General features: G+C 35.2%; 1 protein-coding gene across 1 annotated transcript in view; it reads right to left on the bottom strand.

Moving 5' to 3' along the window:
* Positions 1-2,050: 2,050 nt before the first annotated feature.
* The window catches only part of LOC149803419 (developmentally-regulated GTP-binding protein 2-like), a 39,276-nt gene continuing 18,941 nt past the window's right edge, over positions 2,051-22,385 (bottom strand). Inside the window, exons 7-14 of the mRNA XM_089953120.1 lie at positions 21,612-21,684; positions 18,996-19,086; positions 16,966-17,063; positions 14,512-14,588; positions 13,065-13,153; positions 9,750-9,808; positions 9,051-9,104; positions 2,051-3,010 (exon numbers count right to left, since the gene is read on the bottom strand). Of these exons, the coding sequence (XP_089809246.1) occupies positions 2,924-3,010; positions 9,051-9,104; positions 9,750-9,808; positions 13,065-13,153; positions 14,512-14,588; positions 16,966-17,063; positions 18,996-19,086; positions 21,612-21,684 (628 nt within the window). The 3' untranslated portion in view covers positions 2,051-2,923. The remainder of the gene's footprint in view (positions 3,011-9,050; positions 9,105-9,749; positions 9,809-13,064; positions 13,154-14,511; positions 14,589-16,965; positions 17,064-18,995; positions 19,087-21,611; positions 21,685-22,385) is intronic.

Genomic DNA, 22,385 nt, shown 5'->3' on the forward strand with positions numbered 1-22,385 from the left:
TAGCAAAGAATTCCTGATATTTTTCCCCTATGTATTAGACAAAATCTTAATATCTTGAACTAAAACCATTTTAAAGGACTGCACAAAGTGCACTATAAATTCAGTGTGATGCAGTTATCAAGGTATACATTTTCTCCAGGTGGCAGTTTACTACAAAATTTACAGTATTGTGGCAGTAGTGTTATCCTAGCAAAGGGAGGTAACTGAATAAAAGGATTTTTTGTTGTTGTTTTAAATAGCACTATTAACCATTACTGGGTATAGCATGCTGTGCAAATTGGAGCCAAGTGACTTAATCAAGGACGCACAAGAAGTATGGAACCATGTTCTTTGAAACACCCAAGAGATAAGCTGTCAATATAATAAAGGCATCTAGTGCCATTGGCTCATCTTGGACTATTGAACAATATAATTAAATGATCCCTATCCCAAAATAACACAATTGTGAAATCAGATGTTTGCTTCAGTAATCATTATACAGTTGAATTTATGGATTAGAACTGTAAATCAAAACTAAAATAACAATTACAGAATTAACTGATTTTGATTCAAGACTGTATTATACTCAGTCATGATATTGCAAAATAATTAAAAATAAGAATGGCCTATTTTTTTGCCCACTTTCTATTTTATTGAAAAGATTTATTTAATCCAACTAATGGACCACCAGTGTAGTATGCTTTGGCAAACATCACTTTAATATCCTACAGAATAAACTTAGGCATGTAGCCACCTCAAATCCAACCTTTACAGAGTGAATTTAATATTCTCCCATGTGTGCATATGTAATGATAATAAAGATGTTGAGCACTTTTTTTCTATTGCAATGGTTTTGATACTGAAAGATTCCAGCTCTTTCATTTTATCTTTTAAACATACCTTGTAGAAGTCTAGATTTATTAATAAAAGGTAACACTGAAGCAAAATAAAGAAACAAACTCTGTAATATTCATAAATGTTCTGAAAAATATCAATGAAGTTAGAATTTTTAATACTTACAATTCGATTCTAGGTAAAAATTCTATAATATAAACAAAATGGACAACATTGCTGTCTTTTCTCCCTTGTCCTTCTCTCTTTCCCTATATCTCTTTCATTATTTGCTTATTTACTTAAAATATACTTGTTTTTGTTCCGTTTTCCTTTGGAACCTACCGCATCCAAGGTGGACACTCTAACCACTAGGCCACAGGAGTGGTCCTAGTCAATAAGGAATATGGAGATCAATGCTGAGACAGAGAGAAGGAAAGAACAAAGGAGAAAGAATACAACTTGATAAAACTTAAGCTGCAAGTTGTGCACTCATCAACAGACAATCTGAAATCTTTAACTAGGACCAAAATATGCAGTACTGTTTCTCTTGTGTAATCAATAATTTTAATTAGCTGCCCAATTAGTGACAACATACAACCTGTCTTTCTACACTCAGCTCAATGCTTTACCAACTGATAAATTCAATCCAGGATGTTCTCCTGTAAAATAAATCCATGAAGACATACACTAATTACTGTAATTTCCAAACATTTTGTGATTTAGTTAAATGAACAAAAATGCTGACAGAGACTTTCACATGCACAAGTTATGCTATGCTGCGATTGTCCATCAAATGATTGTTGTTGTTGTTGTTGTGGGGTTAACGCCATTTTTCAGCACGATAGGCTATACATGGCGGCCAGTATTAATGGTGGAGGAAGAACCCGGAAAACCCCGGAAAGAACCACCGACCCACGAGAAGCTACTGGCAAGCTTTCTCACATGCCCACATTGGCTGAATCTTAGACTCGAACCGCCGCAGACAGAGGTGAGATTGTCCATCAAATGAATAAAGACTTCTGAGAATATGGGTAAAATAAGCTTACAAATAAAACTCAGTTAAATTATTAGTTTCAATTTTTATTTCTCCACCAACAGAGTTTCTCCCAGTCCAAAACAAACCTATTATTTCCGACTTTTTTTCCAGCAGTGTGAGCACCACGATATTTGAATACATTATGGTAACCTCTCACCAAAGGGGACAAAAAAACAAAAGCAGCCAAAGGACAAAAATGCCTGCCAGTTTCAAATAATTTTTAATATGTAAAAGAGCAAAATCTTATGACATAAAAATAATATCAACATTACATTTCTTATTAACAACAGTGACAGCAATATGTATGCTTTTCTTTATTCATTCATTATGGTTGTGTGTCAAAGTGAGCCAATAATGACCAAGATGAAATCAATGCTCAAGATTTTTGACTGTCCAAACTTGGCAATTATATGGCTAACACTTGCTAAAACATTTAGTTGAAATAGAAACAAGGGAAGAAACAATATTTAAATACCTAGGTCATGGTGACCTAATTACTTATGGTGACCTAAAACAAATTTGGATGCTTCCATGTATACAGCTTAGTCACCATAGGATAAACAGTCACAATGATAAACAGAAGCCTGCCACAAAAATTATTTCAAATTATCTTTCTTAATAACTAAAATCCCTAAAAAGAATACACATCACAAGTATGTAAGTAAAGATCATTCAGACATAAATACGAACCTGGCTAAAACACAGAGCTGAGCCTCAATATACACATTTTAAGAGTGATATATTCCTAGGTAGAACACTGATATGCTGATAATTAACAATATTCCTACCCAAATCCACCTACCCACCCAAAATGAGGATATTTAGACATAATTTGTCCCAAAACTGAAACAAAGAAGGTACACAAATGCCAACATAAGAATATAAGCTCTCCTTAATTTCAGACTAGTTGAGCTAAATGGATGGACAAGTGTATCTGAAGTATAAATGAAGGTATGCAACCCATTTTTTTTTTAAAAAGAATATTTGGAACCATGAAGTATGGCATACAGAAGCATTATTATGTCCAGTGAATGCATCATGTAAAGAGATATCAATATTTAACATTCTGATCGGTCATTTCTTCACAATTTGTATGACATCATCATGGGACATGATATGGTGAAGTCCAACTCTCTGTGGACTATACTTTACACTCCTTCCCTGTAAAAAAAAAAAAATAATTTTGAATCTATATCTTACTGTACATGCAGGTATCGAGTCAATTAATTTCATCTCATCAGGATTTTTTAAAATTTAACTTATGGAATACTTTTAATTTCTAAGTTGATACTTCATTTCTTATACTTTCCTTCCTTTCATTTTTAAGGTCAAATGACACTATTGAGATCAACAACTGCAATTTCCCTGAAAGTCTGACTCATAATTGTATGCAAGTAGCTCAGAAATAAATAAATTAGTATGTCACCTGTCCACTTTTAAACATAATGTGGCAGCAGCTATAACTGGTCCAGAGACATTCGAAGAAAGTAACGGATGTATAAAATACAAGAGGCCCAAGCTAGACGTGAGATCACTCATTTTACTGTTATTTAACAGCTAAATGCAGGGACAGCTGGCCAACCAGTTTGGGTCAGAGACAGGGTTTTACAGAAATTTCTTTCAATGCTTTTAATTGTATACATGATGAAAATAAGGCATGCCACAGGGTCACAAGAGTTTTTTGAAGGGACTGACACTCTACTGACTGAAAATAATTTTCAAGAATTCAAGGTAATTCCATATCTTCCTTTCAACTGATAAATGTTGAAAAAATATCTGATATTCTTCACCAATAACAAGATTTTAAAATTATCCATTGTTGAGGGAAGACTGGCACCATCTTCTTTTAGGACCAAAAAGACATAAGAAGTCTTCTGGTCAAAACTCCATGTGAATATGATTTCTGTTAACAAGATTTTAAATTTTAAGATGGATGCCAGGATGGCCATATTGGATATTAGTTTAGCACCATTTTTATTTAGGACCAACTAAACATCATAAGAAGTATTCTGGTGAAAGTATGACTTCGATATGTGCAGCCATATACAAGAAGCAGCCATAACAAGTTTTCAAGATGGCCATTGTTGTGGTTATATTGAAAGCCAGCTCAGCAACATTTTCTTTCTGACCAACAAGAAATAAAAAGAAGTCTTTCTGTGAAAACTTCATGCTGATATGACCATCAGAGTAGCAATAACAACAACATGGCTGCTACGGCAGCCATATTGAATGTCTAAGTGGCATCATTTTGATTTAGGACCAAATAGACCATTGGATGAATGTGTGTGGATGTTTCATGGCAGTCTTTGAAGCAGCTTAGCTGCAGAAAAAACTAACTTGTGTTAAAGGATCAATGGACAATAAATGATGGCCCAATAAGGATCAATGGATAATGAATGACCATCCCATAAGCTCATCTGGCCAAAGACCAGTAGAGCATCCTCTCACAATTTCATCCTTATTTGACACTGGACCTTCCGAGCCCTGAAATCACTGTACACATCAACAAATATGCTAATACCATATCACAAGACTGAAGTCTCCATCATATATTACATACTGTGGAGTCATTAATTTTAGAGTTTTTCACAAATTTGTAGTTTTGTAAAAATGAAGTTTTCAGCTTTGCTTAAAATCTTTGTATATAACTAATGAGAAAGGAATCCTACCATCTTTACATTACAAGCAGACTCTAGCTCACTGAGTCCTTGAAGCAAAAACCAAATTTAAAAAAGCTTTATACAACAACAAAAAAAACCCAGTAAATTCACTCTGTAAGCACCTCAACTTTACAGCTGCATGGACTTTTCAGTGTTCACCAGTACAGACAGAATCACTACATACACAGTAATGTTTTATAAAGGCCCTTCTAGAGTGTTCTTTTACTGGATTACATAAAATATTTTCAATCTGATTTTATTAGCTGCATATAGTTACTAACAATATCCTGTTGAATAGAGCAACAACAATGAACTATGTTACCAATAGGTTTTATATAGGTTTTATATAAGCTTATTAATTCTTTACCAAAGGGCACCCCACCATACCCCATCCATGAAAGTGACATAAAAAGTGATGGATACCCAACCATACTCCATCCATCAAAGTGACATAAGAAGTGATGGGCACCCCAACCATACCCCATCCATCAAAGTGATATAAGAAGTGATGGGCTTCCCACCATAGCCTATCCATCAAAGTGACATAAGAAGTGATGGGCACCCAACCATAATCCATTCATATAAGTGACATAAATGATGGGCACCCCAACCATACCCCATCCATCAAAGTGATATAAGAAGTGATAGGCACCCAACCATACTCCATCCATCAAAGTGACATAAGAAGTGATGGGTACCCAACCATACTCCATCCATCAAAGTGACGTAAGAAGTGAAGGGCACCCTACCATACTCCATCCATCAAAGTGACATAAGAAGTGATGGGCACCCCACCATACCCGATCCATCAAAGTGACATAAGAAGTGATGGGTACCCAACCACACTCCATCCAACAAAGTGACGTAAGAAGTGATGGGCACCCTACCATACTCCATCCATCAAAGTGACATAAGAAGTGATGGACTACCCCACCATACCCCATCCATCAAAGTGACATAAGTGATAGGCACCCAACCATACCCCATCCATCAAAGTGACATAAGAAGAGATGGACTACCCCACCATACCCCATCCATCAAGGTGACATAAGAAGTGATGGGTACCCATCATACCTCATACATCAAAGTGATATAAGAAGTGATGGACTACCCCACCATACCCCATCCATCAAAGTGACATAAGAAGTGATGGACTACCCCACCATACCCCATCCATCAAAGTGACATAAAAAGTGATGGACTACCCCACCATACTCCATCCATCAAGGTGACATAAGAAGTGATGGACTACCCCACCATACCCCATCCATGAAAGCGACATAACAAGTGATGGACCACCCCACCATACCCCATCCATCAAAGTGACATAAGAAGTGATGGACTACCCCACCATACCCCATCCATGAAAACGACATAACAAGTGATGGACCACCCCACCATACCCCATCCATCAAATTGACATAAGAAGTGATGGACTACCCCACCATACCCCATCCATCAAGGTGACATAAGAAGTGATGGACTATCAAACAAAAACCCATCCATCAAAGTGACATAACAAGTGATGGACCACCCCACCATACCCCATCCATCAAAGTGACATAAAAAGAGATGGACTACCCCACCATACCCCATCCATCAAGGTGACATAAGAAGTGATAGACTACCCCACCATACCCCATCCATCAAAGTAACATAAGAAGTGATGGACTACCCCACCATACCCCATCCATCAAAGTGACATAAGAAGTGATGGACTATCCCACCATACCCCATCCATCAAGGTGACATAAGAAGTGATGGACTACCCCACCATACCCCATCCATTAGAGTGACATAAGAAGTGATGGACTACCCCACCATACCCCATCCATCAAAGTGACATAACAAGTGATGGACTACCCCACCATACCCCATCCATCAAAGTGAGATAAGAAGTGATGGACTACCCCACCATACCCCATCCATCAAGGTGACATAAGAAGTGATGGACTATCCCACCATAACCCATCCATCAAAGTGACATAAGAAGTGATGGACTATCCCACCATAACCCATCCATCAAAGTGACATAAGAAGTGATGGACTACCCCACCATACCCCATCCATCAAAGTGACATAAGAAGTGATGGACTACCCCACCATACCCCGTCCATCAAAGTGACATAAAAAGTGATGGACTACCCCACCATACCTCATCCATCAAGGTGACATAAGAAGTGATGGGTACCCATCATACCTCATCCATCAAAGTGATATAAGAAGTGATGGACTACCCCACCATACCCCATCCATCAAAGTGACATAAGAAGTGATGGACTACCCCATCATACCCCATCCATGAAAGTGACATAACAAGTGATGGACTACCCCACCATACCCCATCCATCAAAGTGAGATAAGAAGTGATGGACTACCCCACCATACCCCATCCATCAAAGTGAGATAAGAAGTGATGGACTACCCCATCATACCCCATCCATCAAGGTGACATAAGAAGTGATGGACTACCCCACCATACCCCATCCATCAAAGTGATATAAGAAGTGATGGACTACCCCACAATACCCCATCCATCAAAGTGACATAAGATGTGATGGACTATCCCACCATAACCCATCCATCAAAGTGACATAAGAAGTGATGGACTACCCCACCATACCCCATCCATCAAGGTGACATAAGTGATGGGTACCCAACCATACTCCATCCAACAAAGTGACATAACAAGTGATGGACTACCCCACCATACCCCATCCATCAAAGTGCTATAAGAAGTGATAGACTACCCCACCATACCCCATCCATCAAGGTGACATAAGAAGTGATGGGTACCCATCATACCTCATCCATCAAAGTGACATAAGAAGTGATGGACTATCCCACCATACCCCATCCATCAAAGTGACATATGAAGTGAAGGGCACACCACCATACCCCATCCATCAAAGTGACTGTCCTGACTAGGTGCATCTCTGAATCTTCTGTGCAGCCTTAGGCTTTTTTCAAATTCAAAATTAATGTCTTTATAAACACTTTTCCATAAGACTCACTAGTTAAAATGGTTGATTTAATTTTTTTTAAACTGTTACAAACTGCTTAGAAGTGTGTTCAGTTTGTTTTGCTAACTTGGGCATTGATAACTTCAGTTTATTTTGATTATAAATGATCAAACTGTCATGTAACATCTTTACAATGAAATAAATGGCATATTGGCACTGCTGGCATTCAAGTATCATGATGAAAGGTGAAGAATTTTTCTCCAGTTTTCTTGACCTATGAATATTTGTTACATATATTATTCAAACAATGCACAGAAAGAAATCAGTTTAATATACATGGAAGTTATCAATTTGATCTTTTTTAGTGTGATTCTTTATGCTGTGTTTTAAAAATAAGCCCACATTGTTTGACTTCTTTTTTCTTATATATTTTACTAAACCACTCCTTCGATAACTCGTGCCCAGAATACTCGTGAACCTGCTTTTAAGACGGGATCAGGCTTAGATCCCATTTCTTTTTTTCACTTGAAAATACCCCCAAAATTGTTCCCTATTTTTGTTGAATATGAAGAAAATCACATTCAATAGTGGTAAATGAAATCTTGTATATCACTTGTTCCATTGTTGAAAACAGTGGTAAGCACTTGGAAATTTTAATCAATATCATTAAATTTTCAAATTAATATAACTAAACTACCTTAAATAAGCCTATTCATTCACAAATGTGATCAAAAAGATAGCAGGGCAACCAAGTAAAATAAGTACTCGGCAAACAAACAAGCTTTTTTCCACAGATATAATTCATTTTGGTGTAGCAAGTTCCAGAGTTTGTAGTGAATTTAACACTCCTGAAATGGCTCCAAGAGATTTTCTCAGGGATAAGAAATTACACTATTACTTGCAATGAAATTGCAATAATAAAAATTTACTAACATAACCAAAAGACAAAGAAAACATCATGTTTCGAAGTTGATAATTGTTTCAAGATATAAATATCCCTAGAATTTTGTCTTGTTATGAATGAACAACAAAAATCAGCGTTTTCACATACATATGATGACCGCTGAACCTCTTTGAAAACATGTAGACTCTAACAAAGTTGTGTATTTTAAAATGAAGGGTAATTACTATATCAAAAGGCACCCAACTTGATTACAAAAACTCTTTATTGACAATTATTACCAATGTGATTATAAAATGAGTATTTAGCCATTAAAGATCATTCTTATCCCACCGGCAGAGATGGGATCTCCTTAAATTGTTTAGGTCCGTCGGTCACTCATGATCTTCTTTATAATGCAGTCCATGTTCTTTTTACTCTGTTTTGCACAAGGATTTGAGGGAGAGGTGTATTTTACTTGACAGCTTACAAATTTATAAGAAAATAACACTGTCAATTTTTGGGAGGAATAATAAATATCTATATGATCTCAAAACTCATGACAAGAGACTCACAAAATAGTACCAATATAGTAAGAAACATCCTTAACCACCAAACCGCTTTCCATAAAATCTTCTGGCTGGTACACTACTATAACTAACTTCTATGAATTATTTGCTGACCAAGCATCTACTTACCCATACTAAGGCATATTTGAAATTGTCTACAAGAGTTCTGTGCACTACATGACACTGTCAAAAAAAAGAGAACAAAATGAGTATTATTCTAAACTTTAACACAATAATACAAAGCAATTCATTTTCTCCTCGAATATTCTGTCATAAAAAACCTAAACAGCATTACATAGGCCTCAATATTCTAACATATAGCAAAACATGTTATAACTGTTGTATGAAAATATTTGAGCAAGAGACATCATGCTGTTGGAATATTTTAAGACCCACCCATCTGAATGACCTGTCATAATTGTAACAATTTTGCTCCTTTTACAATTTGATGCTGTTACCACATATTACATTTTCTTTTGAACTGACTGTTACCATAATACTTAAAGTTGGATCCAACAAATCTGACCATGATCTGCCATCACATTATGCAACACTATGTTGTTTGCATTTGGACCTGACTCTGAAGGAATTACATATGGTACTGATAAATACAATCTTCTCGAGCCACAGAATTTTCTCTGTGAGTAAATATAGCCTATCTGCAAATGTTTTAAGGAAAATTACTGACTTGAACAATGAAAACTGTGTGTAACATTGCATTATATACTAATAGTGTGCAAATTACTGTTTTTATTATTCATTAAAACTGAGACTTCAAGCACTGTGCATAGCACTTACAAGGTGTTAAAATATCACACTAACACTTACCACATGTTCCACTGTACAGCCTTTACGTAAAATTAGTCCACCTTCAAAATCGGGTCTCTCTGGAAGTACAAATTGAAATGCGTTATTTTAGTGATTTAAGTTTATACATAAAAAGGTTAAGTTTACACAAACAAGGATTCCACGGAATGCTGAATCTAAACGTAAGGACTAAGATAAATGTCATGTCTATGACTTTTGATAGACAAAACTGTTGCAATTTGAAAAATGAGACCCATAGGTCTCAAAGGGTTACATATAGGGTTTAGTAAATTTGAGCATTGCCCCCCCCACCACCCCCGTTGAAAAATGGGGGTCAATATGGTCATATTTGTGGTTTCTCAATAGGTCATGAAAAAATAAGCAAAAGTGGGTTGTTTACAAGATAAAATCTGTTACTAAAATTATAACAAAGAACATTGTAAACATAATGTCCTTGACTGAGACCAAGATAATGATCCTAATATTTAACCCACACTCTTATAGAAATATTAGCTATGTATTATTTATTTACCAAAATGAAATACTGCTGAGGTAGACAATGACCTCAATTTTGGACAAGATCAAGTCCAAAACACAATTAATATAACACATAAAGAAGAAAAAAATAACAAATACAAATTAAATATACATAACAGTATAAACATACTGTTGATAAAAATGTGTGCAATATTATGTTGTGCCTTATTGTTCTTATGGATTTCAAAAACATGGATAAAATGAAATCTGCCTTCAGAAGGAATCACACTTTTTAACAAAAGCTATATTCAAATGAAGGATTGATTTGAATAAGTATTAGATTTAATTTTCATACACTAGTATTTTTATCATTCTTACTTTCATTTTCAGAACCACTAGTATTTCAATACCATATGATTTTTTCTCTTCTCTCTATCCTTACTCATCTCACACCGATTTAAGGCATGAAGTGGAAATTACGGCCAGCAGATAGCTTATCGATATGTTTACAATGAAACAATATAAAATGCTTTATAATTTTTTTCCAATATGTCAAAATAAAACAAAACATGTAAAAGCTAACATTTTATTACTGGATTACAGTACTGATTTATCAAATACTAGTAGTTTTGTTAATCTCTATCAAAGATACACAGTAAGAAAATAGGTGGGGATGGATCCTTTTCATATGTGGCTAATTTATTGCTGGTCTTTAAATTTGTGGTCCTGGGCAAAAACGAAATCCACGAGATTGATCCCCAATAAATTTTCTGATACCACAGAAATTTCTGGCTGACATGAAAGTCTCTCAGGAGATTAATAGCAAAATAAATCATGTACACAAGAAACTTCGGTCAATCTGAAAAAAGATTCTACAAAGGCACCACAAAATTTTAAATAAATTTCATGTCTGTCTCTCTTACAGATACACACACAAACCCACACCAGCAGAGAAAAACAGTGATGCAATATTTAAAAATGGAGTAAATTATAAGGGGTTTGATCTTAGAAATCACCAGTGGAATCAGTACAGGTCTCATCTCAATAACAAGCAATTTATCCAAGGCAGGGTTCACTGTGCACCCTACCTTTTGTAAACAAGAACAGCTCAACTTCAAAACTGCTGACAAGATCTGTCATCACATCACTACGGTAACCACTTTCCTACAATATATGACACTGACCATGATACATATGATTGCGGAGAATAACAATCAGTGCTTTTTAGCTCTATACCAACTGCATCAGCAAGGAGCTTGGATGTCAAATTGTCAGGGACATCTCACACAGAAGGTAGCCCATACTGACACTGTAACACAGCTTAGAGACAAATTGCTTTATTCCAGGCATGATCAAGTGCTTGCATTTTTCAAACTCTGTTGCCCACCATTTCAATAGGTTGAAGAGTGAATGTAGCCATTTGTTAAAGAAAACTGAACCATTCGTTCAACCAAATTCAGCATTATTCAGCTACCATCTCTCTTCAACCAACAGAGCCTGAAAAATGTAACCACTTGATTGTGCCTTGATTTACCTTGATAAGGAAAAAGGCAGAGTAAGCACAGTATAAACAAAGCTGAACCATACCCTAACTGCAGTTCAGCTTGTGACACATGACATGATTCCCTGGTCAACAATAGCAACACTGACTGTACAAATGCAAAATGGGTAATTTCTAAACTTCTTTCGAATGAAACACACAATTCATGAAAATTTGCCCCAAATAGTTATTTTCAGAATTATTGTTTCTGCACATATTAAAAAATTGTGTGTAAAAGTTTAAATTATAGTGGAATTGTGACAAATGCACATCCTAATACAACCCTGCTATCTGTTAATACAAACAAATCAAAATTCTAACATTCTCTCTCCCCCTCTCTTCTGCTCGATATTTACATGGAATACAGAAGCCGACAAATTACATGCAATGGAATGGTCATTAAATCTTTCAAACACCATAAAGCAAGTATATGAAGCTGCTACCGCCATAACAAAATGAAGCCAACTGATTAAATTCTGAAAAACTATTCACTCTGCATAGGGATATTTTACAAACTTTGCAGGTATTTTTCAACTCTGAACGTAACAATCTACTAATGCTAATAAATGAAGAGAACTCTTTCCACAGCAATATGAATAAGATAACCTAATAAAATACATTCCATCTTTCAAATCTGAATTCCTAAGTTAGCTTAAAATATGTTCAAGGCTTATCAGCAATCAATCAAATTAATAAGAATACTTATGGCTTGGAAGATAGGAGAACATAACTCCAGAGTGCTACTTATGGTCCTTTGTTACTGCAATAAACAGATTCTTCTAAATAATCATTCAGTTATTAAAAATTCCTTTCTTTTTACATGTTACAATCAAATTTGTATTAACATTTATAAACATCATTTGTGGTATTGCTGTGGTGATTTTCTATTAAAAGCATTTCCTATTATTTAGCATCACAGGAACGATATCGAAGTGAGAAAATTACTGTTGAAACTAATCAGTTACCTAAATGAGTTACCTCCCTTGAAACATAAATTGGACTTACAAAGACTGTTGAATACATTCTTTGTTATTATTTTAGTAAAGACCATACACTTTATTACTAGTAATAAAACTATATTTGGTAGAAGAGAGCAGATAAAATGTCATAGAAATGGGAAGAAAAAAAGTGCACAAAGTTTCAGACATGGAAGAAAGCTTGTAAAAATTACACAAGATCTCAAAGCTATTGTTGTGCATGAAAAAGAGAAACCAAAATTCACTTTCAAATAAATGAAAACAAAAATAAAAAAATTTAAACATATTTATGTTACCCGAAACATAAGTGGACCCAAATAATGCCACTATATTATACTTTACCTCCCCTTTTCTTTGTGTACACTCTCACTAGAGAGAGATAGTCCCACATAACATCTAACAGGTACTCAAGATTTAACTTCATATTACAGCTGAAAGAACAAAAAAGAAATTATTTTTACAGTATTTTGACAGCTTCATAAAACTGTTTCTACATCTGGCACAGACAGGTAAGAATTAAAAAAAAAACCAATACGGTTTCAGAAAATAAACACACAGCTTGAAAAATGGTTCTTGCAAAAACCTGTTACTTGTTTACAAGAAGCTCACTTACACTTCTGTAAAGTACAAAGTTTATGGGTTTAATTTGATTTTATTAAACAAAACCATAATGTCCATAAAAAGTGAGACAGTAAAAGGTCAGCTCTAAATTTCACCAAATGCTTGAAGAAAAGAAATGCCGTTTGTTAAGTCATAAAGCATTTTGCTATTTAGATGACACATTCTTAAATTAAATTGGTAATGTAGTGCTTTTCTAGAACCTATTTCCAAAAGGAATCAGCACATTCTCTCAAAATCAAACAAATATCTTGAAACAAGAATTACACAGAATGTTACATCTCACCTTCTCTGCTAGTGAACTTGACACTTGATGTTTGTAAATACTAGCCCTCAAAATGAATTGGCGTATTAAGTTTTATCTGGGCATGTTTTGACCTCAAATTCTGTAGTATTTGGCCACGGCGATCTTTTGACAAAAAAATAAAAATAGGATTCTTCCTTACCCCAAGTTCAAGCCATCCAAAACGTTTTGTCCTGGTATGTGACATAGCACAAATGATACTGTATTAAACCATTTTTATTCTGTTGGGGCCCTGGGTGGAACAAGTACTCACCTTTACTGACCACTGCCATCTCATCTCTGTCCTCATGGTTTTGAGTCTCAGACTCGGTTTATGTGGGCATGTGAAAAAGCTTGCCAGTAACTTCCCTTAGAATGGTGGATCTTCCTGAGATTTTTCCAGGTTCTTCCTCCAACAGTTATACTAGCCACCATATGTAGCCTATCATGTACTGAAAAATTGCGTTAAGCCCACAACATCATATTCTAACTCTAACTGCAAGGCATCCACAAAGTTTTGCAACCATATTCTTCCATAAACTAAGTGCAATCAGTCCACAGATATTTTTAAGTGTAGATGGTGGATAACTCAAGTTCTTGTGCAGAAACAATTTTTTAAAATTTCAGTCACTATGACACTGAACTTTCAGCTTTTATCTCCAAAATCAACAGGGTTCTTCTTTACCTAAGTGCAAGTCATCCACAAAGTTTGGTAACTGCTGCTGGAGGACATCTTGAGTTATATTACAAATGAAATTGGCAACAGACAGAAGAACAACAATAACATAATATACTCTACCTTAAGGCAGCCATATAAAAAGCCACACCCATGTCTCCCTATGATTTGCAGGCAAAATAAAAATGTATAGATCTGAATAAAAATTTTACCTGACCACAACTGAGTGGGGTTGTCGAGCTAATCTGTCTACTTCTTCCATTGAAATCTGGTCAATTTTGTTGTACACCTGAAATAGAAGGTAAATATGTACAGAATAAAATGTTGATAAAGATGTAAATGAAATATATAGGTAATGATGCAAGACATTTTTATAACTACTTGCTGTGGCAATATGGGCAATTTCATCTCTTCTCTTCTCATCCATTCTACTAATATTTGGCAACAAAATATCAACATGCAATTATAGTAAATAAAAAAATTAATTCTTCTTCAAGTGCAATAATTTCTTATTTCAAGCGAAAACTTCATGGAATAGAGTACACAAATAGAACAAATTGAGTTGCATAACTGAAACTTGAAAATATTTTAATGTTACCATTTCTAAACAAGTATGTAAAATTGTATAGAACTATTCTATCAAATTTATGAACCATAATTTCTTAAGAATCTGGTAATGACATCTGGCACAACTTTTAACACCAGTCTTGCACAACAAGACGCTCTATGAATCAAGCTGTCTTGAAACCTCTAGATCATTCTTCATCTGGTAAATTCAGTGGCACCGAGTGGCCAAGTGGTCTAAAGTGCTCTCCATTACGGATCACTGCCATCTCACCTCTGTCTGCATGGGTTTGAGTCTAGGATTCGGCCAATGTGGGTATATGAGAAAGTTTGCCAGTAGCTTCTCGTGAGTCGGTGGTTCTTCCCGAGGTTTTCCTGGGTTCTTCCTCCACCATTAATACTTGCCACCATGCATAGCCTATCATGTGCTGAAAAATGTTGTTAAACCCCACAACAACAACATATGGTAAATTCCTTTGACAGGAGTTTCTAAAAAGCACGATACCCAGGATCTAAATATTAACAAATTTACATTTTTATTAGAGCAACAGTTTTCATTTGTCTTCCAATTCATTCAATGCTATGTTGTTATTATCAATCACTTTTTTCTTGGCAAGTCATTTTATTTTCACAAATAGGAGTTGTGACTGAAATTAATTTTGCCATATGTTCTACAAGCTAACATAATTAGCCATGGTGGCTCCATGGTTAGCATGACAGACTTGTAGATTTTAAATGTACCATTGGATCTGCTAGGGTGTTTCCCTGAGCAACACACTTTAACTGCTTCAGAATCACAAAATTTTCATTTACAGCTGTACACATAAAACTCCAAACAAACACAAACTAATGTGACATTTTGCTAAAACCATTTCAAGCATCTTCATTTCAACTGGCAATTAACAAAGTTATTTTAAAATTAAAAGATGCCAGTTTCCTTCTGATGTCAAGTTTTCATATGTATTTGAATATATCATGTCCATCTTAAATGTCTTATATATGGTACCTATAGGACCAAAATATGCTATTTTCTAACAGTATTAAGTCACAATTTAGGTGCATCACCTGGTAATGCAATAGGGAAAGCTGGCAGGTAATTCCTCCTTAAATGATACTAATCAATGAACAAATGTGGAATGGATAAGTTTATTTTAAGCTGTGTTAGATTACGATATCCAATCAAACATAAAGTATCTGAATGACAAAACCAGATTGAATATTTTCAAAAAATTGCACAATTTATAAAACAATGGCTGATATTTCATCCTGAGGTTTAAATTACAAAGCTCAGTTTGTTTTTTATTTATAAGCAGTGTCAATGGGATTTTGGATCAACACTTATATTTGATTCAGACTCCATTATGGATCACTGCCATCTCACCTCTATCTGTGTGGGTTGAGTCTCAGATTCGGCCAATGTGGGTATGTGAGAAAGTTTGCCAGTAGCATATCGTGGGTCAGTAGTCCTTTCCGGGATTTTCCTAGGTTCTTCCTCCACCATTAATAATGGCCGCCATGTATAGCCTATTGTGTGCTGAAAAATGGCGTTAAATCCCACAACAATAACAAATCTTTTTTCAATCATTCATTTAATTAACCGCATTATATCCTATCACCTTTATTGCTTGGAGCCAATTTTAGGAGACATAACAATAGACTTACCTGTGCAATGTTCTTACATGTCTGCACATTTATTCCTTAGCCCCAGTCAACCAGTCAAAAGGGACAAAGCTCTTACCTGTCTGCATATATATTTTAATGTTCTAATCAACTCTGAAGTTTTAAGTTTTTAACATACTAGTTTAAGTTGAAACTTAATATAAGCAAACCTGCCTCTTAAGACATCGAAAATTGATGCTTTTCAGGTTCCTTTCAGCTAGTTTACTGTAAAAGTTAAAATTCTATTATGAAACTGTCTTGTACGGTTAATTCTTTGTCTTCAGAAAGATTTGACTGTACCAGTATGTCACCATTGAAAGTGTGTGCACTGCCAATAAATAGTAACAACCAACTTCACATGCTCATTGCCTTTGATTAACAGAAAAGTAGAGTAGAATAAACAATCATTAAGCTTATAGTTTTTGAGAGAGAGAGAAACTTACATAGAGACAATTCATATACACCCTACTCCCAAGTAATACATCCACAAACTCATCTGTTGTGCAGTCATCACGAAACAAAACCTCAGCATTGAAAATTTATGACCAAAGTTAAGGAACAAAATACACACATATATTGTCAATCACAAAATATAAATGAGCACATATTTGCACATTTAGCAAACAAAGTTATTTTCAAAATAAAGATTATGCACATGAATTGGTCAAGTAGGGGAACTGAAAACTGTGAGCATTCCACCAGCCATATATGTCTTCTTCTCATGGCAACAGAGGGATGGCCAGAAACCATTCAAGCATAGCGTCAACAGCGTCATCCACATGGGCTTTTACATTGATGGTACAGACAGGTTCGTCACAGGCCACAGAAAACAAATCCAACAGACACGACATTGATGGTCCAGTGGTGTTTGTTTAAGTTTCAGTTTTTCTTTTTGTGGTCAGTGGTTCCTCATGCTTGTCAGCTGATGCAACTATGATGCATTCTGCTCTAAACAATTCTTTGGATATGGTCACAAGTAATTCTTTGCTGAATAGGCGATGTTTGAATCATGGATCGGAGATGGTGGCCAAGACAAGCTTCTTGTTGCTGGCAATGTCAGCAAAGCAAGTGTTCAGTGATGTCAACATGTCACAGCGCATTGTCTGAATACCATGACTCACTTCATGCTCTCGAGCCAGCAACATTCGAAGCATTTTCAGCATAGTTCAACAGCCACATGAGGCCTCATTGGCTGGATGGCTGCTGTGATTGGAATGAGTGCATGAATGGTATTGATAATTTGTTGTGTGCAGACAATCAGCGGTAGTTTACAGCAAGTGTGTTAAAAAGTATTTACTTTTAAGAATATATTGTCTTTCAATTAACACCCAAATCAAATATTTGTTTTTTAATTTCCTCTATTTAATTCTGATTTCAAATTCAAAGCTACGTCAAGATGAATGTTATGACTGAATTCACATTTTGGAAATTTGTTTACATCGGCACCGATTATTTCTTCCGATACGAATTATATCAATTGTTCTAATAATCGGCCCGATTATGAGTATTGCCGATTAATCGGTACAGCTTTACTAAAACTAGATTAGAATAGAAAACTTGACAGCATGTATCCAATCACAGCAGAAATCATACAGCAATATTATACTAGTTTTTGATATCATACACCAGACCAGCACATATTTAAATGCAGCTATAACAAAGGGAGGTGAAGAATGCATTACCAAGGCAACCTAAGTGTGTGAGAATGGCAATGTGATCATACTGAGAAAAAAAAGAACTCTGTCATAAAAAAATTAAAGAAAAGTTGGAAATTTATAGATGAAGTATATTTCCTGTTGAAAAGAACCTTTCTCCAACTTACTTTAAGGTGGAAAACGTTCAGAATACTTATATGTGGATTGTGAAGCCCTTTATTTCTGCCTATAGTGTGATACTTAACATGAGCAAATGTAGTAACTAAAGTATTCAGTCTAAGAAGAATAACACTGCAAAAATGGTAACTGATTGTCATTCTGAAAATTGACTGAGATACTGAATTTAGCATCTACATATTTTTACATAGTGAATAGAATGTTGTAACCTATTTATGTGTGCCTCATTTATTACTCAAAAATTACCAAAGGAATGAAATTGTGGCAAACACAGGTATAACTTATATTGATATAGGTTATCTGTGGTTTGATAATCCATTTATGTTGGATTAAGGAAATCACATTTAATTTCTTTTATATCTACACAGAGTAGTTTGCAAACATGCAATACTTTTGCACAAACAGCATAAAACAATTAATGAACAAATTTATATAAGGATTTATAGAAGTTTTTAATAAAATAGGATCATTAACTCTGTCAAATTCTAAAAGAAAAAGGGAAAATTATCTGACCAGGTCTTCTTGCTATTCAACTGAATATGATAAGACATTTAAATTTGACCCATAAAATCGTTCAAAGGCTTATTAAGCATAAATAACATTTTGATGTTGCCGACATAGTTCTGTCCATCAAAGGATACTATAGTCGTGAAGGATCAGCTGCACCATCTTCTCACTTGTCTTTGTTAATGTTACAGTTGAGTTAAAAGAGATCCCACCTCCCTTCTTTGGCTGAAAAAGAAAACAATGAAACATTGGTAGCACCAGGAAAGAGCTTAACACCCTTCCGTCAACCTATTTTTCCAGGACTTGGTTCAATTCCCAGAGAGTGATGGTCAAATGCAAAGTGAAATGACTATCCCATACTATAAACCATATGTCTGGCAAAGATCAAATGTAAGTGGAAGTGTTCTATAAAGTATTGGCCTGATTAAAGCTTCATTTTTGCTTAGTTAACAATAAACAGAGAAAATTTAAGGTAATAAATTTTAACAAGTCTACTGTTTATATTTTATTTGTATAACTCAAGTTTTATACACATTAAGTGTTGAGTGATGGTATGTACGGCCAGAATAATAAGGTTGATAAATGACATTAGCATTGTCTCGCCAGTCTGAGATGACAGATTCATGATAGCAGAAACCATACACTGATGGTCCAGGCAGCTGGAATGGTCAGCACTCAGTATAATGTGCAGTGAATGATGTATAACTTATGATCTGAAATGATCATCATTGTAAGAACATTTCTAGGTATCTTCACTGAGGGTGGGGATGGCATCTCGATGTCCCCAATAAAACTTGTAAACAATTCCAAATTTGGATGAATGCTTAATGCTTCGTATTCAGAATATTTAGTGCATGCCTTTTTGTGGCCCTTCAAATGCCAATTCAAGCCATTGGACCAAAATGTGAGGAAGAACATTTTGTGCGGGCAAGGCAGTTTTCATACTTGTCCTCTAAAACTTCAAAGCATCTGCACTTCCTGCACTTGACTGACATCGCTGTAAAGAATGAGAGATGAAAAAAGAACAAACAAGTACTTACAACAAAAATAGAAATGGTTCAAATAGTTGGACTCTCATTACTATGATAAACCAAACTTTAGCAGTTCAATGCAATTACAATGGTGAAAATCTAAGTGTTTCCATTCAATATCACATGGACCAGTACTGCATAAACATGAATAAATTCACCTGGAATAATGAATATACACCAGGTATATCAACTTCTGACTTAAAATATCAGTGAAAACAAATTTCAGATGGTCAACGTATTCTCCAAAGGCATTCTTTGCAGTTGTAATTTCAGTCTAAAATGGTATACATCAGGAATATTGGTGGCAGAGTAATGGGAACAGAGGAGTTAACTTGTTACAGTTACGTCTCTTGAACTATATGATACAGATAGAAAGATGTTATTTTTAATCTTTCATTGAAGTCTGGATTCGGAGGCAGCTGAGAATAATTTCCTAATGATAATATTATCTGACAGCTAATGTATCTGACAGAGAAAATCCATCGAGTTAAAAAATTATAATCAGGTGCAAAATCTTTTATGAAAACCATAACACAACTTTTCTATGTAACCTTGAATCCAAGGTCATAGGGGCAAATGAGCATGTTGTGGGATGAATTGTCTTCGGTTGACAACAATTCAAGCCAAATACGACGGGAATCTATTAAGGGGGTTAGAAATATATACTAATGAAAATTTTTAAACTAAATCATGTATAGCCCCAGAGAGTTGTTTGTCAATGAGGTTTCAAGTACTTCCAAAAACTTTCAAGTAGTATTGTTTCTAAAGGAAAGTGGACTTTTTGTATGTTACTTTGCTTAACATGACATCAATGGATGCAAACAATGAAATAAATAACACAAATGTCCAAGTAACTAATTAGTGCACCATTAGATCAAAGTGATGCTATTAGCTGCCAATCACATTTATCATTTAAGACCACAGTCTGTTGTTGTTGTTTTGGGTTTAATGCCATTTTTCAGCATATTGATAGGCTATACATGGTGGCTCATATAACTGGTGGAGGAAGAAGCCATGAAAACCTTGGTAAGAACCACCAACCCATGGGAAGCAACTGGGAAGCTTCCTCATATATCCACACTGACTGAGCCAAAGACACCAATCCACATAGATGTGCAATGGCAGTGATCAGTAAAGGTGAGCACTTTAGGCCACTTGGCCACCCTGGGCACCCATAACCACTGGTGGGACAGTGAAAATGTTGTCTGAATCAGAAGATACTGTAGTCTGTAAAGGTTATTATACAGTTTGAAATGGCCAAAAATGGACATAATAACTGAATTCCTATTTTAGGGGTGGTTGCAAGGTGAGGTTCTGCAAACTGTTATATCTATACATAAAACTAAGAAAAATAAGCTCTAAACTTTCCATTTACTCTAGCTAATATGTAACTCGATCTGAAAATCTTTTGGCATGTCCTTTGTTTATAATTTTGTATCTGTAATCTGGTAGAAAAGTACCAGGAATTTCTTTTTTTTGAGGATGACTGTTTGCAATCTTCTCAAAATGCTGAATTTGTTATTGGGTATCTAATGAATATTGGTCATTAATTAAATGAAACCCACTAATATTCATAGTCAGGTGGAAATGTCAATTTATATGTGGAAATAACTTCACAAAATGGTACTAATTCCATTCAACACATGATTTATGCTACCTTGAATAGTAAAATATTGATTGTAATTTATTTCAGACTGAAAAAAGGCTTGTATCTGATACCTTAAAATATATGTGTGGCTTGGTTTTGTTGAGACGTATTCCTACACTTTCTAACTCACTTGTAAGTAGCTCTCTGAAAAGAAAGAAGAAAATTTAGGGAACTTTTTTAAACTTATTTATTCACCGTTTGACTCTGGAAAAGTCTTTCATTTTGTTTAGTAAGACAAACATCTGCTATGAGATGGGAAATAGAAATCAACAAAGGGGTTTACATGTAAAAGACAAATTACTCACACCAACAGAAGCACAATTGTAGTAGCTGATAATATAAAGACCATGGATTAACACTGTGACATTTGGAGTTAAGTGCCTTGAATAGAGCTGCACCATGAGAACTGACAAAGGTTGGTCTCGACTGGATTCAAAACTGTTAACCACTGGTTTTGAGTCTAAGCTAACAAGTAAGTCATCATGGAGGCAGAAAATATTACTGGTCAAGTCTCAGCAAACAAGTAAGTCATCATGGAGGCAGGAAATATTACTGGTTATGTCTAAACTAAGAAGAAAGTCATCATGGAGGCAGAAAATATTACTGGTCAAGTCTAAGCTAACAAGTAAGTCATCATGGAGGCAGGAAATATTACTGGTTAAGTCTAAGCTAACAAGTAAGTCGTTATGGAGGCAGGAAATATTACTGGTTATGTCTAAGCTAACAAGTAAGTCATCATGGAGGCAGGAAATATTACTGGTCAAGTCCAAGCTAACAAGTAAGTCATCATGGAGGCAGGAAATATTACTGGTTAAGTCTAAGCTAACAAGTAAGTAATCATGGAG

Source organism: Sinohyriopsis cumingii, chromosome 3, assembly GCF_028554795.1.
Source record: "Sinohyriopsis cumingii isolate HCF-2022 chromosome 3, ASM2855479v2, whole genome shotgun sequence".
NCBI classification, from domain to species: Eukaryota; Metazoa; Mollusca; class Bivalvia; order Unionida; family Unionidae; genus Sinohyriopsis; species Sinohyriopsis cumingii.